The following is a 13,644-nucleotide window of genomic DNA, read 5'->3' as shown; positions in this document are numbered from 1 at the left end:
GGTGGAGGATGACATAGACAGGGCTAAGTCGCTCATTGGGTGGGGATACATTAGAGAGAGAGTCATGGGGGAAATAGAAACAAAGTCTCAAAGAGTTGAAGGAATTGCTGCCGCTGTCGCTGTGTCACTGTGCTGAATTGAATTATCCTTGTGACCCACAGGAATCGACAGAGGATCCGCGGAACAGCCCCAGGGCAGGGGGCCAGAGGGGCTGGCCTGCTGCTAGAGAGGAGGGGAGAGGAAGGAAGAGGTGGAGAGAGGGAGGAAGGCAGGGAGCAGACAGGAAGGAAGAGGCTGTGAGAGACAGGAGAGCATGAGGAGCAGAGGGAGTGAGCTGGAGGACCAGAGGTTTCAAGAGAGAGAGGGAGGGAGAGAGGCTGGAGGAGGAGACCCTGTGAGCTCTAACCCTGCAGATGCTAACAACAGGACCCCGATACGTGGAGAGCACCCTCGTCCCTTCTTGTCCTGGAGCGGAGGTGAAGACTGGGCGGACACCGCTAGAAAACTGTTAATGCAGATTCAGGGGTAGCTGGTCTTCTCTAATCCTGCCACCTCTTCTCAGTCACCAGCAGCGCATCGGACTGGACCCTGGGCCCTGAGAGCTCAGCACTGGATTCTGCACAGTTGCTCCGGCTTTGTCATCTCCAGAAGCTCAGCTCTGTGTGTGCTTCTGTCCCTCGGGACTCAAATTTCTGAATATCGAGACTTGGTGATGAGTATCTGAAAGCTTGATCATGATGAATCAGTAATTGCAGTATCTCTGAGATCACACACTGGGCAGAGAGTGGGTTAGGGTGACCCCTGTGAGTTGTGCTGCTCCCTGCAAACAGTCCTCTCTTCCTCAGCACTCTCAGCATGTACTGACACCAGTACACAGGGCCTGGCTGCAGTCCCCCTACAGGGCAGGGGAGCCACTCCAGGGGTTAGCCAACTCAGCGCAAGGCAGGACGAGTGAAATATCCAGCAGCTGCTTGGCTGGTATATGGAGCTCCGCAGCTACAAGTGGGCATCAGTTCCAGACAAACTGATGACCACACAAACACGGCTGCAGTTTCTGTTCCCTGAACCGGCTGTGGGCCACCAGCCCAGCACACCCAGCAGGTCCAGCAGGTCCAGCAGACCCAGCAGACCCATCAGTCCCAACAGTCCCAGCAGACCCAACAGGTTCAGCAGATTCAACAGTCCCAGCAGTCCCAGCAGTCCCAGCAGTCCCAGCAGACCCAACAGGTTCAGCAGACCCAACAGTCCCAGCAGACCCAACAAGTTCAGCAGACCCAGCGGTCCCAGCGGTCCCAGCAGTCTTAGCAGACCCAGCAGACCCAGCAGACCCAGCAGACCCAACAGGTTCAGCAGACCCAGCAGACCCATCAGTCCCAGCAGTCCCAACAGGTTCAGCAGACCCAACTGACCCAGCAGTCCCAGCAGTTCCAGCAGACCCAGCAGGTTCAGCAGACCCAACAGTCCCAAATGACCCAACAGACCCAACAGACCCAACAGACCCAGCAGACCCAGCAGACCCAGCAGACCAAACAGGTTCAGCAGACCCAGCAGGCCCAACAGATCCAGCAGACCCAACAGGTTCAGCAGACCCAGCAGTCCCAGCAGACCCAACAGTCCCAGCAGACCCAACAGGTTCAGCAGTCCCAGCAGTCCCAGCAGACTCAACAGTCCCAACAGTCCCAGCAGACCCAACAGGTTCAGCAGTCCCAGCAGACCCAACAGTCCCAACAGTCCCAGCAGACCCAACAGGTTCAGCAGTCCCAGCAGTCCCAGCAGACTCAACAGTCCCAACAGTCCCAGCAGACCCAACAGGTTCAGCAGTCCCAGCAGACCCAACAGTCCCAACAGTCCCAGCAGACCCAACAGGTTCAGCAGTCCCAGCAGACCCAACAGGTTCAGCAGTCCTGCAGGACCCCGATACGTGGACAGCACCCTCGTCCCTTCCTGTCCTGGAGCGGAGGTGAAGACTGGGCGGACACCACTGGAAAACTGTTAATGCAGATTCAGGGGTAGCTGGTCTTCTCTAATCCTGCCACCTCTTCTCAGTCACCAGCAGCGCATCGGACTGGACCCTGGGCCCTGAGAGCTCAGCACTGGATTTTGCACAGTTGCTCCGGCTTTGTCATCTCCAGAAGCTCAGCTCTGTGTGTGCTTCTGTCCCTCGGGACTCAAACTTCTGAATATCGAGACTTGGTGATGAGTATCTGAAAGCTTGATCATGATGAATCAGTAATTGCAGTATCTCTGAGATCACACACTGGGCAGAGAGTGGGTTAGGGTGACCCCTGTGAGTTGTGCTGCTCCCTGCAAACAGTCCTCTCTTCCTCAGCACTCTCAGCATGTACTGACACCAGTACACAGGGCCTGGCTGCAGTCCCCCTACAGGGCAGGGGAGCCACTCCAGGGGTTAGCCAACTCAGCGCAAGGCAGGACGAGTGAAATATCCAGCAGCTGCTTGGCTGGTATATGGAGCTCCGCAGCTACAAGTGGGCATCAGTTCCAGACAAACTGATGACCACACAAACACGGCTGCAGTTTCTGTTCCCTGAACTGGCTGTGGGCCACCAGCCCAGCAGGCCCAGCAGTCTAAACAGGTCCAGCAGTCCAAACAGGTTTCAGACCCAACAGACCCAACAGACCCAACAGACCCAGCAGTCTCAGCAGTCCCAGCAGACCTAACAGGTTCAGCAGACCCAGCAGTCCTGCAGTCCCAGCAGACCCAACAGGTTCAGCAGACCCAACAGTCCCATCAAACCCAGCAGGCCCAACAGGTTTAGCAGACCCAGCAGACCCAGTAGACCCAGCTGGATGTGTTTCCAGTACTCGCTCTACAGCAGGTGTCAGTTAGCTGCCTGCCCGGCTCGTAGTAAAGCTCTGAAGGTCTCTGGAGCGTGCCTGCCCCCCGGCACAGCTGTCTCCCAGGGTCCTGCTGGTCTTGCCGCAGTGCGGGTTTGTGGACGGGCCTGCAGGCTGCGGCGACAGTGACCCCATTAGCAGGGTAATGGAGTGCGGGCTTGGGCAGTTTCCCCGAATGAGAGTGATGAGGTGTTCACACGTGTTGACCTGCTTTCCCCTCCCTGGACAGAGGGTCACTGCTGCTGCTGCCACAGAGGATCGAACTAGGATACAACACCAGGCACAGAAAGGAGGAGGCAGAAGGAAAGGCCTCACAGACACGCAAGGTGTTTGGGGAAACTAGACGGCTCAGATTTTTTCTCGGGTGTGACTCTTGTATTAGGGCAGAGCTGTGTAACATTTATTTTGCTTTTATTTTTTGTAGAATTCCAGGTTTTGATGGACGTAACAAAAACACAAGTAGGTGTTCTGAGGGCTGAGAGCTCAAGCACTCCTCCTCCAGCTTCTCCCGCTTCAGCCTGTTTCTCCAAACGGACAGGGAGAAACAGCGAGGCTCCCTGACAAAAAATGTTGGCTTTATTAATGTTGGAAGAAGCTCCCAGTTTTTGTGGGAAACTCCCAGAAACACTGTACCTCCCTGACACAGAGCCCAGCTAATAAACTATCCATATCCTTCCACAGAGTGGCCTGGTCTGATTTCTGCTCGTGACATTGGGCTGTTGCTCAGACTGCACAAAACCACATTTATTCACCTTGGGGAGGAGTAATACTCCACAATAAAGCCAAAAATAATTTAACCTTGAGGATGACAGCTGCACACAATGTGCAGTAGGTCGATTCAGTTTAATTGAACAATTTTAAACCAAATGGTTGTAATACTTAATTCAAACTGGGCCCTCTGGAGAAGAGACCGTGAACCCTGAACCCCACACTGATGGCACCCTGCGGAGCGCCACAGACACAGACTGCACTCGGAAACACTGTAGCCTGGTTTTCCGTATGAAACTAACGTTGCTATAAGGAAAAGCGTGAATCAAGGGGAGGGCTGAGCACCAGAGAGGGCGAGACCATGACCTTCTCGGCAGCAGGCTGGGAATATGCTGAGACGGGGTGGAGCGGTGGCTCTGTGGCTCAGGATCTGTGCCTGTGGCTGGAAGGTGGCTGGTACAAATCCCACAGCCGGCAGAGGAATCCTACTCCTTTGGGCCCCTGAGAGAGACCCCAGCTGCTCCCTGTGCTCTGACCCCAAGCTTCACTCTCTGTGTGTCTCATGGAGAGCAAGCTGGGGTCTGCGAAAAGATAATTCCTAATGCAAGAAATTGTAAAGGGTTAATAAAGTGATGTTGTTAATACAGTTCAAATGATTCTGTTTCATCCTGTGGCTCAAATGAACCCAAGGCCTGAGCCCTTCCTCCAAGTCCACTCCTCTGGGGATTTGAGGGGCAGCGTTATAAACAGTTGTGTCACCTCAGGGTCAATATTCGATATTCCTGTTATTGATGTTTCTTTTCCAGTGGCTAAGTGCATGTTGGCACTTTTGTTGGCAAATTTAGAAGAATTTTTCATTCTCCGCTCGCTGTTTGATGAATCGAATGTCACTCGTCTGTCCCTGCACAAAAGTAGTGACACCGTGTTCAGCTGTGATGTTGAGCTGCTCGACTCAAACCGGGAGAAGTAAGGAAAACTTGGCCATATCGAAGCTTTGTGTTATTAAATACTGTAACGCAACGGGGGCTCAGGCGGGCGCCCTTGCCGCATCAGGTCGGCCCAAAGTATAGGTGGCTCGAACCCGGGACTTCCGCGTCTCTCTGCAGCGACCCAGCCCCGTGAGCTAAAGAGAGATCTCTCTCCAGCCCAGTAGCTGTAGTCCTGCTATCATAGGGAAGGGCGGTGACGTCACCTGCTCTGGTACGCCGGCTCTTACACAGTACCTGACGGCCGTAAGCGTTACAATACATTTCGCATCGCCTGTCCAAGTACAAACATGACAGTATGAGGAACATAACGCGTTCATAACTTCGTACATAAGAACACATACAGTACTAATCTAAAGAAGCCTAATTAAATTTTGTTTATACATAAAATATATGTAACTTTAAAACTTTATGAGTTTTAAAACTGTAAAAAGTTCTATTTTACTAATGCTTGAATATTGTATTCTCCATGGCAACTTCTCCGCACTTTGTCCACTCCGATGCTGACAGAGAAGGGCTCATTGGGGGCGCCGGTGAGCACCCTTGTGACAGATTTAGAAACGGGGTCCCCCGAGCCCTTGCAGACTTGAGCAGGACTGCTGGTGTGCGCACTGGGACACGGCTGGCTGGCCAGCATGCACGCTTGCGCGCTCAAGCCTAGGGCTCAGGATGTCCGATTTCACCGGCCCACATTTAGGTGCAACACCCTATCCCGTCCCACACGGAACTCAGCCCTCCGAATGCCCGATGCAGGTCGGACTTATTTTCAGGTGCGCCGCGCTGTGTTAACGCTGGGGTCTTGGGTGAAGATGGCGGCTTTGCTGTGCGCTCGGAAAGGTCAGACATAACCTCCGTCTGCAGCTGAACTGTTTCCCGTGACGCTTCAGTCATTACAAGCCGAGCTCGTGTTAGACGCCGGGTTATAAGTAGCTGTCTTGACGCTGCGGTAGCCAGCAGCGGTACCGGGCACAGCTCTGGGCTGCTCGCCCGCGGGACCCGCGGAGCCGAAATGTTTCTTTACAAGTGCAGGAGCCCAGTTAGGTCACCGATATTGTTAGCGAAGAACAGTGCTACCGAGGGTTACAGCAGGAGGAGACCTGAAGTCCTGACAAGGGGGGTACGGTTTCACGGCAGCGCAGGAGGAGCCTCGCTGCAGGTGCGTGTCCTGCAGGAGACGGGGCAGGCAACCCAGCACAGCGCCTGACAGGGGCAGCCGAGGTCACTGTGCCAAAGGTCACCTGCGTCCTGCACACACACCACACCAGTTAAAAACACCATGGTTTAGTGCAGAAATGCTTCACTTTATTTCGCAGTTTGACTGGAGCTGATCCGGACTGTTATTGACGAAGAGCACGGGGGCTCTTAGAGCATCGTTTCACTGCGCGACACGAAATCCCTTATTTATCACTTCTCTCGCGTCACGAACATAAAAACAGGAAAGAAAATTATAGGCCTTGCAATGAGCAGCCCCCCACATATTACATTTTACCCTAAAATTGAACAAGTACTGTATGTAGCATTTATTTGTCTTTGTCATTCTCTCCTCTCCTTTGTCACTCGCTTCAGTCCAGTTCAGTCAAAATCAAATATCTTTACTGGCATGACTGATGAATTACAGTTTTGCCAAAGTGTTTACAATTAACCAAATGTTTATAGACATTTATAGTACAAAGATATAATTAAACATTTGCAGACACCATATGAGGTAGACCATTGTTTGAATGGGATAGTCACTGTTCCTCAGACTGGGGCAGGAGATCACACACTGTATTATTATTGAGAGACAGGCTCACTGTTCCTCAGGCTGTGACAGGAGATCACACACTGTATTATTATCATTGAGAGACAGACTCACTGTTCCTCAGGCTGGGACAGGAGATCACACACTGTATTATTATTGAGAGACAGGCTCACTGTTCCTCAGGCTGTGACAGGAGATCACACACTGTATTATTATTGAGAGACAGGCTCACTGTTCCTCAGGCTGTGACAGGAGATCACACACTGTATTATTATCATTGAGAGACAGACTCACTGTTCCTCAGGCTGGGACAGGAGATCACATACTGGGCTGCCAGTTCAGCTGAATTCCCTCCTCCCTCTCCCAGTAGGATTGGGAGCTGTTCCAATTCTGGCAGGTGTGGAAATTCTGGGATTATATTTGTTATTTTAGGGGATCATTTTTGTCTAATTCCAGAGTATCTGTCACAGTGCAATAGGAAGTGCACCTCTGTCTCTATTTCTCCCTGCTGGCAGTGGGAGCACAGCCTGTCCTCTCTGGGCAGCCAGGTCTGCCTGTGTCTCCCGGTTTCTATGGCCAGGCTGTCGTCACTGAGTCTGTACTTCATCAGGGTCTGGTTCTTTTTGGTTTCTTATCTTGATCAAATATTTGGCTAGTGTGTATTGTCTGTTTAGGGTTCTGTAGCATTCCAGATATTGTTGTTTGATCTGTGCTGTGATGTGGTTGGGTCTGAGTTGTGGTGCTCTAGCAGTGCTGTCCTGATGCTGGCTGGTGTCGGTGTGGCTCAGGTCAGTGAGCCTCAGGACCAGCTGGCTCAGGGGACTCTGTTTTGGGCTCAGCTCTTGGCTCAGCGGGGCTTTGTGGTGGTAGGAATGTTGGTTGCTGTTTTTTAGGTGTAGCCAATACTTAAATACTCTTTTCTATATGTTTATCAATAGTGGGTACTGGCCTAATTCGGCCCTGCACCCGTTGTTAGGTGTTTTTCTCTGCACACGGAGGATGTTTCTACAGATCTCCATGTGCAGAGTTTCTGTGGGGTGTTTGTCCCATTGAGTGTAATCCTGGTCTGCGAGGGGACCCCACACTTCACTGACATATAGGGCAATGGGTTGGATTACACTTTCAAAAGATTCTTGTTGGTGGGTTGATGTTGAAGAGCCTCCTTCTTATTGCGTAGAAAGCCCTGAGTGCCTTCTCTCTCAGTGCCTTCACTGCCAAGTCAAAACTCCCAGATGAGCTGATGGTGAGACCGAGATATGTGTAGCTGGATGTGTGCTCCAGTGTGTTGTTGTTGAGTGTGAATTTGTACCTGTTTCCCTGAGATCTGTCTTTCTTCTGGAAAACGTCTTGTCCAGATGGGCTGGCAGTGCCCAGGTCTGACAGTACTGTTCTAGCAGTGCCAGGTTCTGCTGTGCCCCTGTTCTGGGTCCAGATGGGCTGGCAGTGCCCAGGTCTGACAGTACTGCTCCAGCAGTGCCAGGTTATGCTGTGCCCCTGTTCTGGGTCCAGATGAGCTGCCAGTGCCCAGGTCTGACAGCAGTGGCCTCTCATCTCTCACTCCTCCATCCCTCTCTCCCTCAGCTGTCCTGTCCTGCCGGAGGGGGGGTGTTCGGCTGTTGTCACAGCTGGCCGAGCTGCCGGAGACTCATGCCATGTTGCGTCAGACGTGCCGGGACTTCGCTGATCGCGAGCTGGCACCCCTGGCCGCCCAGCTGGACCGCGAGCACCGCTTCCCGGCCGAGCAGGTACCCGTGCGTCCGCGTCCCGAGCATCTGCTGGCTGAGGGAGACTCTGCTAACCTGCTCCTGCCCTCTCCCAGGTGAAGAAGCTGGGGGCTCTGGGGCTCATGGCAGTGGAGGCCCCCGAACACCTAGGAGGTGCAGGGCTGGATTACCTGGCCTACGCCCTCGCGGTGGAGGAGATCAGCCGGGGCTGCGCGTCCACGGGGGTCATCGTCAGCGTCAACAATGTCAGTCTGCCTCTGTCCCTCCCTCCGTCTTGGGAATCAGTCTTTTTTTCTTCTGTCTGATCGTCCCTCCACCTGCCTCTGTTATCTCTTGTAACTTTTAAATTGTGAAACTGTTAAAGATCACAGTGCGTGTGAAGCACCCCGCATCTGAAAGGTACCCCTCTCTCCTTTTCTCTTGCACTCTCAGTCGCTGTACCTGGGTCCGATTCTGAAGTTCGGCTTGGAAGAGCAGAAGCAGCAGTGGGTCACTCCCTTCACCAGTGGGGAGCAAGTGGGCTGCTTTGCTCTGAGTGAGCCAGGTACAGCAGGGAAACAGGCTGGGGTGCCGAGCACACCGCCCAGTCCACAGTGAGCGGCACAGCACTGCACGGTGAAGTGCAACACTAGGGGGTGCTGTCAGTATTCTAATAGGAACGTGCTTTCGTTCTTCATCTTGTCCTGTTTCCTAGGTAACGGTAGTGATGCAGGTGCCGCGACAACGGTGGCCAGGAAGGAGGGGGGTCAGTGGGTGCTGAGTGGCACCAAGGCCTGGATCACGAACTGCTGGGATGCTTCGGCTGCTGTGGTGTTTGCCACGACAGACAAGAGCCTCAAACACAAGGTGTCCTGCCTAGTCCTTTAGGAACTACTCACTCACTGTTAAAGGGGAACTGCAGCGCTCTTCATATAGTTCAGGGTTGAAAGAATCAATTTCAACAATTGCATTTCAAACCACAGTAAAAGTAAAACGTACTCATTTTTAAAACCTCCAGTTTAGATCACAAAATTGACGGGATTTCCAGGTAAGCTCAGGTCCAAATTCTGCGATTCAGAACGAGGCAACAGAACTTCAGGCAACACTGTAAACAAGCAGGCTTGTGAACACATCTCTTTTAATCCAATAGAAATACTGCTCTTGATTTTGAGATGGTTTTGCAGACAAATATTACTTAACTCTGCCTGCAGTTGGAAGATTTCTGAGATGAAATGTCTGCTTTCAACCTGTACTTATTCGCCCTAAATCGCATTACATCACGTTGACTAGTGAGCAGGAAGGGCCATATCACGTCACAATTCTCGCCCGTGACAAGAGCAGCGGTTTGTGACAACATGGCGACTTAAAGTACTTTCACAAAGTTCACAATTTCGTGCTCAATTTGAAATTTGTAAAACTTGAGTGAATGTATTTTTTACCCAGATTTAATAACCGGTCAGAGAAGCTAGGACTGCAGCTCCCCTTGAAAACGCCTCCCCTGCTCCTCATCTCTGTCTCCCTCAGGGTATTAGTGCATTCCTTGTGCCGATGCCCCATCCTGGTGTGTCCCTGGGGAAGAAAGAGGACAAGCTGGGAATCCGAGCCTCTTCCACAGCCAACCTCATCCTGGAGGAGTGCCGCCTGCCGTTGGAGAACCTGCTGGGACAGCCGGGCATGGGCTTCAAAATCGCCATGGTAACTGCTGGGTGTGAGGGCTGGCTGTAGTGTGCGAGGTCAGCGCTGTAAGTGGGGTTTGGGTCCAGGTTAGGGAGGCGCAGTGCCACACGTGACACAAAGCCATGTTAGAAATGTTCATCTTAATCCCTCCCATCTCTCCCAGCAAACTCTGGACAGCGGCCGCATTGGCATCGCGGCCCAGGCTCTGGGCATTGGCCAGGCCGCTCTGGACTGCGCTGTAGACTATGCCCACAAGAGAACAGCGTTCGGGGCACCCATCGCGAAACTGCAGGCCATACAGGTACCAAGAGCCACGGGATCGACTCGCAGAGGAACTGTGGTGTCGTGAGCTCCTTTTCATCTTTTTCCCCCTCCTCCTCTTTTAGTTCAAGCTGGCAGACATGGCTGTAGCTTTGGAGAGTGCTCGCTTGCTGACCTGGAGAGCCGCTATGCTGAGAGACTCAGGGAAGCCATTCACTAAGGTAATCCCACTGCTGCCACCAATACAGATACTGGCCCTCTCTTACTGCCATGAACACTGGCCATGCCACTGACATACTGCACAATGCCATCCCAGTTAACACTTCTACAAAGCACTGCAAGCCTAAGGGTACACTAACACCAGCAACATCAATACACACTTCTGCAGTGCGTCTCCTGTTTCTTGCAGGAAGCAGCGATGGCAAAGCTGGCTGCATCCGAGGCTGCGACCTTCATCTCGCACCAGGTGAGGGAGACGCGTCTTCTCACTTTCTCTCTCTTCTTTCTCTCCATCTTATTTAGGATGTTTTCACTGCATCCTGCAGTTTCATTTTTCCCGGCTCTGTCCTTCAGTCTGGGTGAGGCAAAGCTCAGTCTGTTCATGGTCATGATCAGCAGCAGCAGTAGTGACAGTTCAGGTGTGAACAAACAGCAGAACAAAGTCAAACTGACTCTTTGGAGAACAAACCGCCTGCTTTGCTTTCTCCTCACCTCAGCTGTGGTTGTCAGTTGTATTTCGTAGCGCACAGGAGAGTCATGCTAGTCGGCCTTGCTGCCAGTCCTACTGTATCTGTGCCTCCGTTTGTCTTTACAGTCCCCTGCCTGACCCATCCCGTGATGTTTTCCTTGGTTCCCCATCATGCAGGCGATCCAGGTTTTAGGCGGGATGGGATACGTAACAGACATGCCCGCGGAGAGACACTACCGGGACGCCCGGATCACGGAGATCTATGAGGGAACCAGTGAGATCCAGAGGCTCGTCATTGCAAACCAAGTGCTCAAGGAGTACCAGGGCTGAACAGAGCAGCCGGGGAGGGAGAAGGCACAGGCGGATCGAGTTCAAGTGCCTCAGCTTAACGCCACTGCACCGTGCCAGCACGATTATTTTTGGTCAATTAAGCCAATATACACTAAAATACGATCGTAAAAAATGACGTAATTTCTGTAAGATTCAAACACAAAGTGCCACTGAGATTTTACATTTAATACATTAGTGGTTTTTACAATTGGCTACTGGCTGTACTTCCCAGCTGCTGCCACCAGGTGGTGATTAAGGCTTTCACAGGCTCCTGGACTGTTCCAGCATCCCCTGCTTACCTGCCCGCTCTGGTGATTAAAGGGCTGTAGGGGGAGGATGTGTGGGGCTCCCTGAGGTGACAGACTGTCTTGCAGGATCTGGACACAGTTTGTAGAAGAGAAACACCATCATTTCAACAGGAGGCGCAGCGAGGAGAGAACAGGGGGAGGTATACAGGAGCATACAGGAGAAACTAATTCAAAAATCAAGATGTAGTAATGGAGGAGCTCAAGTGAGTGAGCAGTGTGGAAACAGCTCAGCTGCCACTCTGGCAGGAACACAACAGTCTGTTCAGCTGTGAGCTCCTTCTGAGGGGCTCACGCGACAGCTGGAAACTGGGCTGGGCCTCTGTCCAGAACCACACACACGGGCCGCACACTAGTCAAGCTGTTGGTCCAGCTCCATGATTTCTGAGGCTACCCAGTGCGCCAGTGCCCAGCAGGACTGGTCTCTGGGTTAAATGGGCCCATAGCCCCACTCCCTGGCCATAGTGTTACACTGGCAGTGTGTTTAAGGGTTTGTACCTTATAAAAGAGATATGAAATCATTAAAAGATTTGTATTTTTTCAGCTTTATCACTGTGCTTTTTGCTAATTGGACTTTGAAAATTAAGACACAAAGACTTTAAATGCTTACATTTCTAATTCAGTTAGCACTGAATTCCAGTGAAGGAACTACCATGGGTCTACCATGACCTCTGACCCTCAGGGAACCCCTTGAGGAGAAGCGACAGAGAAACGTCAGAGGCAACACTAGTACAGTTAGAGTTCACTTTTATTTACAAAGGAGTCCCGACTCCAGGAGGTTAAGGAGATGAAACATTTCTTTTTAAGTTCAGTTGTCAGGACCCTCTTATCACTACACAATGGTTTATTTAATACAGAACGTGTTGATCTGGCCGGCACCGTGTGCACAGCACGGTTCCCCTCCGCAAGAGCAAGCAGAGAGGAGCGAAGAACAGAGAAGTATAAAATGGAAACTACTCTACCACACAAAAAAGAAACCATACAATTAATGGGATAAAAAGAAAGCACTCTTCCATAAAAATAAGGAAAATCCACATTTTTAAATCGTTATTATTGTCATAATTATAGTCCAGAATGATACCAGAGGCGATGGGGAGGGGGGGGGGCTGCTGCTCAAGTCTCTGATGCGTCAGGGCGCCAGTGGCTGCAGGGGTCAGAGGTCACTGGTGCAAAACTGCAGTCCGCTCAGCCGACCTCCGGAAATCACTGGGAGAAACGGGTAAGAGTCCGAAATGTGTCCACCCGACTCCTCTATCCACACCCTCCCCTCCACTCATCCTGCTGCTCAGCCAGTCCTGGGACCTTGGATTTTGGGGTGAGGGGGCGTTGCGGTGGGACCCCGCAGAACAAACACACAGCAGCTGCCAAGACGCAGTCTGAAAAACTGAACAACGGGCCGCAGAAACTACAGTAAAACCAGCACTGGCCAAGCACTCTTACCCAACCCCCTCCATGGCCTGTCTACACCCCCCAGCACGCACACACATGCACACGCGCTCAGACACTCCCGCAGCAAGCACACACGCCCACTACTTTGCATGGTCTGGTCCACAATCTGTCCAGTTTGCTTTGCAACACATTCAATTTGCTCCACAGTTTCAAGAGTAAAAGAAACCCAGCACCCTAAAAACAGAACTGCAGCTCTGACTGACTGCAGACAGTAGTCACTGCTCCCACAGCCCTGTAGAGTCGTCGCAGGCCACACCACCGCCAAGAGCAACGTCTCGCCCGCTGTGATGATGACGAGCACACCTGCAGGAGGGAGCGGAGTCGCACCGACAGTGGGAGAAAGCCGATGTTCAGAAGTAAAAGTCTGCAGTGCACTGTGGCCACAGGGGTGTGCTGGTCCCATTCTGTGTCTGTGCTGTAATGTTGCTGTTGTCTCTGCGGTGCCGCACTGTTGCTCTGTGTCTCTGCGGTGCCGCAGGTCTCCAGTCTCTCCAGCCTCCTCAGCCGCAGTCCTGTGCGCTGCCATGTTGTCCCGTTGATCTAGCCGGTTTGCGTGGAAGTGAAAGGGGCCGGAGACACGGACAGAGGGGCGCGGGGTGCTGGGCTTGAGTCTGAAATGCTCCGAAACGTAAAACAAAACGCAAAGGAATGGAATCGTACAGAGAGCGAGAGAGCGAGCGAGAAGGAGAGAAGGATTTGCCTGCCGCCTCTTCCTTTCCTCGTTCCCTTGCTCGCGCCCCGCCGAGACCGGAGAGGAGCCTGGCGCCCCCGTGGCCGCGGGGATCATACCTCCAGGAAGCGCGAGCTGCTGGCCTTGGAGTGGAAGGGCTCGGACCACATGCGCCGCAGGTCTCCCTGTGGGCAGAGCGACGCTTAGCTGGAGCACATTTCACACAGACCCCCGCCGGCGTCTGACCCCCCACACCCCTTCCCCCCTGAG

At 52.6% G+C, this 13,644-nt stretch overlaps 3 protein-coding genes across 3 annotated transcripts in view; 2 read left to right on the top strand and 1 right to left on the bottom strand.

Annotated features, from left to right (window-relative positions):
- The window catches only part of rab36 (RAB36, member RAS oncogene family), an 85,389-nt gene extending 81,856 nt beyond the window's left edge, over positions 1-3,533 (top strand). Inside the window, exon 10 of the mRNA XM_088935669.1 lies at positions 162-3,533. Coding sequence (XP_088791795.1) covers positions 162-226 — 65 coding nt within the window. The 3' untranslated portion in view covers positions 227-3,533. The remainder of the gene's footprint in view (positions 1-161) is intronic.
- A 1,757-nt stretch (positions 3,534-5,290) lies between these two features.
- On the top strand, positions 5,291-11,801 carry acads (acyl-CoA dehydrogenase short chain). Its single transcript, XM_088935270.1, has 10 exons — positions 5,291-5,387; positions 7,873-8,036; positions 8,111-8,260; positions 8,448-8,559; positions 8,710-8,861; positions 9,519-9,689; positions 9,835-9,972; positions 10,058-10,153; positions 10,342-10,398; positions 10,798-11,801. The coding sequence occupies exons 1-10, from the start codon at positions 5,291-5,293 to the stop codon at positions 10,948-10,950; spliced, it is 1,290 nt and encodes a 429-aa protein (XP_088791396.1). The 3' UTR covers positions 10,951-11,801.
- A 184-nt stretch (positions 11,802-11,985) lies between these two features.
- The window catches only part of sppl3 (signal peptide peptidase 3), a 30,951-nt gene continuing 29,292 nt past the window's right edge, over positions 11,986-13,644 (bottom strand). The window contains exon 11 of the mRNA XM_088935271.1: positions 11,986-13,559. Coding sequence (XP_088791397.1) covers positions 13,488-13,559 — 72 coding nt within the window. The 3' untranslated portion in view covers positions 11,986-13,487. The remainder of the gene's footprint in view (positions 13,560-13,644) is intronic.

This window comes from Atractosteus spatula, chromosome 17 (genome assembly GCF_055471065.1).
Source record: "Atractosteus spatula isolate fAtrSpa1 chromosome 17, fAtrSpa1.hap1, whole genome shotgun sequence".
Classification (NCBI taxonomy): Eukaryota; Metazoa; Chordata; class Actinopteri; order Semionotiformes; family Lepisosteidae; genus Atractosteus; species Atractosteus spatula.
The sequence above is the reverse complement of the archived record's forward strand: the minus strand, read 5'-3'. Positions and strand labels throughout refer to the sequence as shown.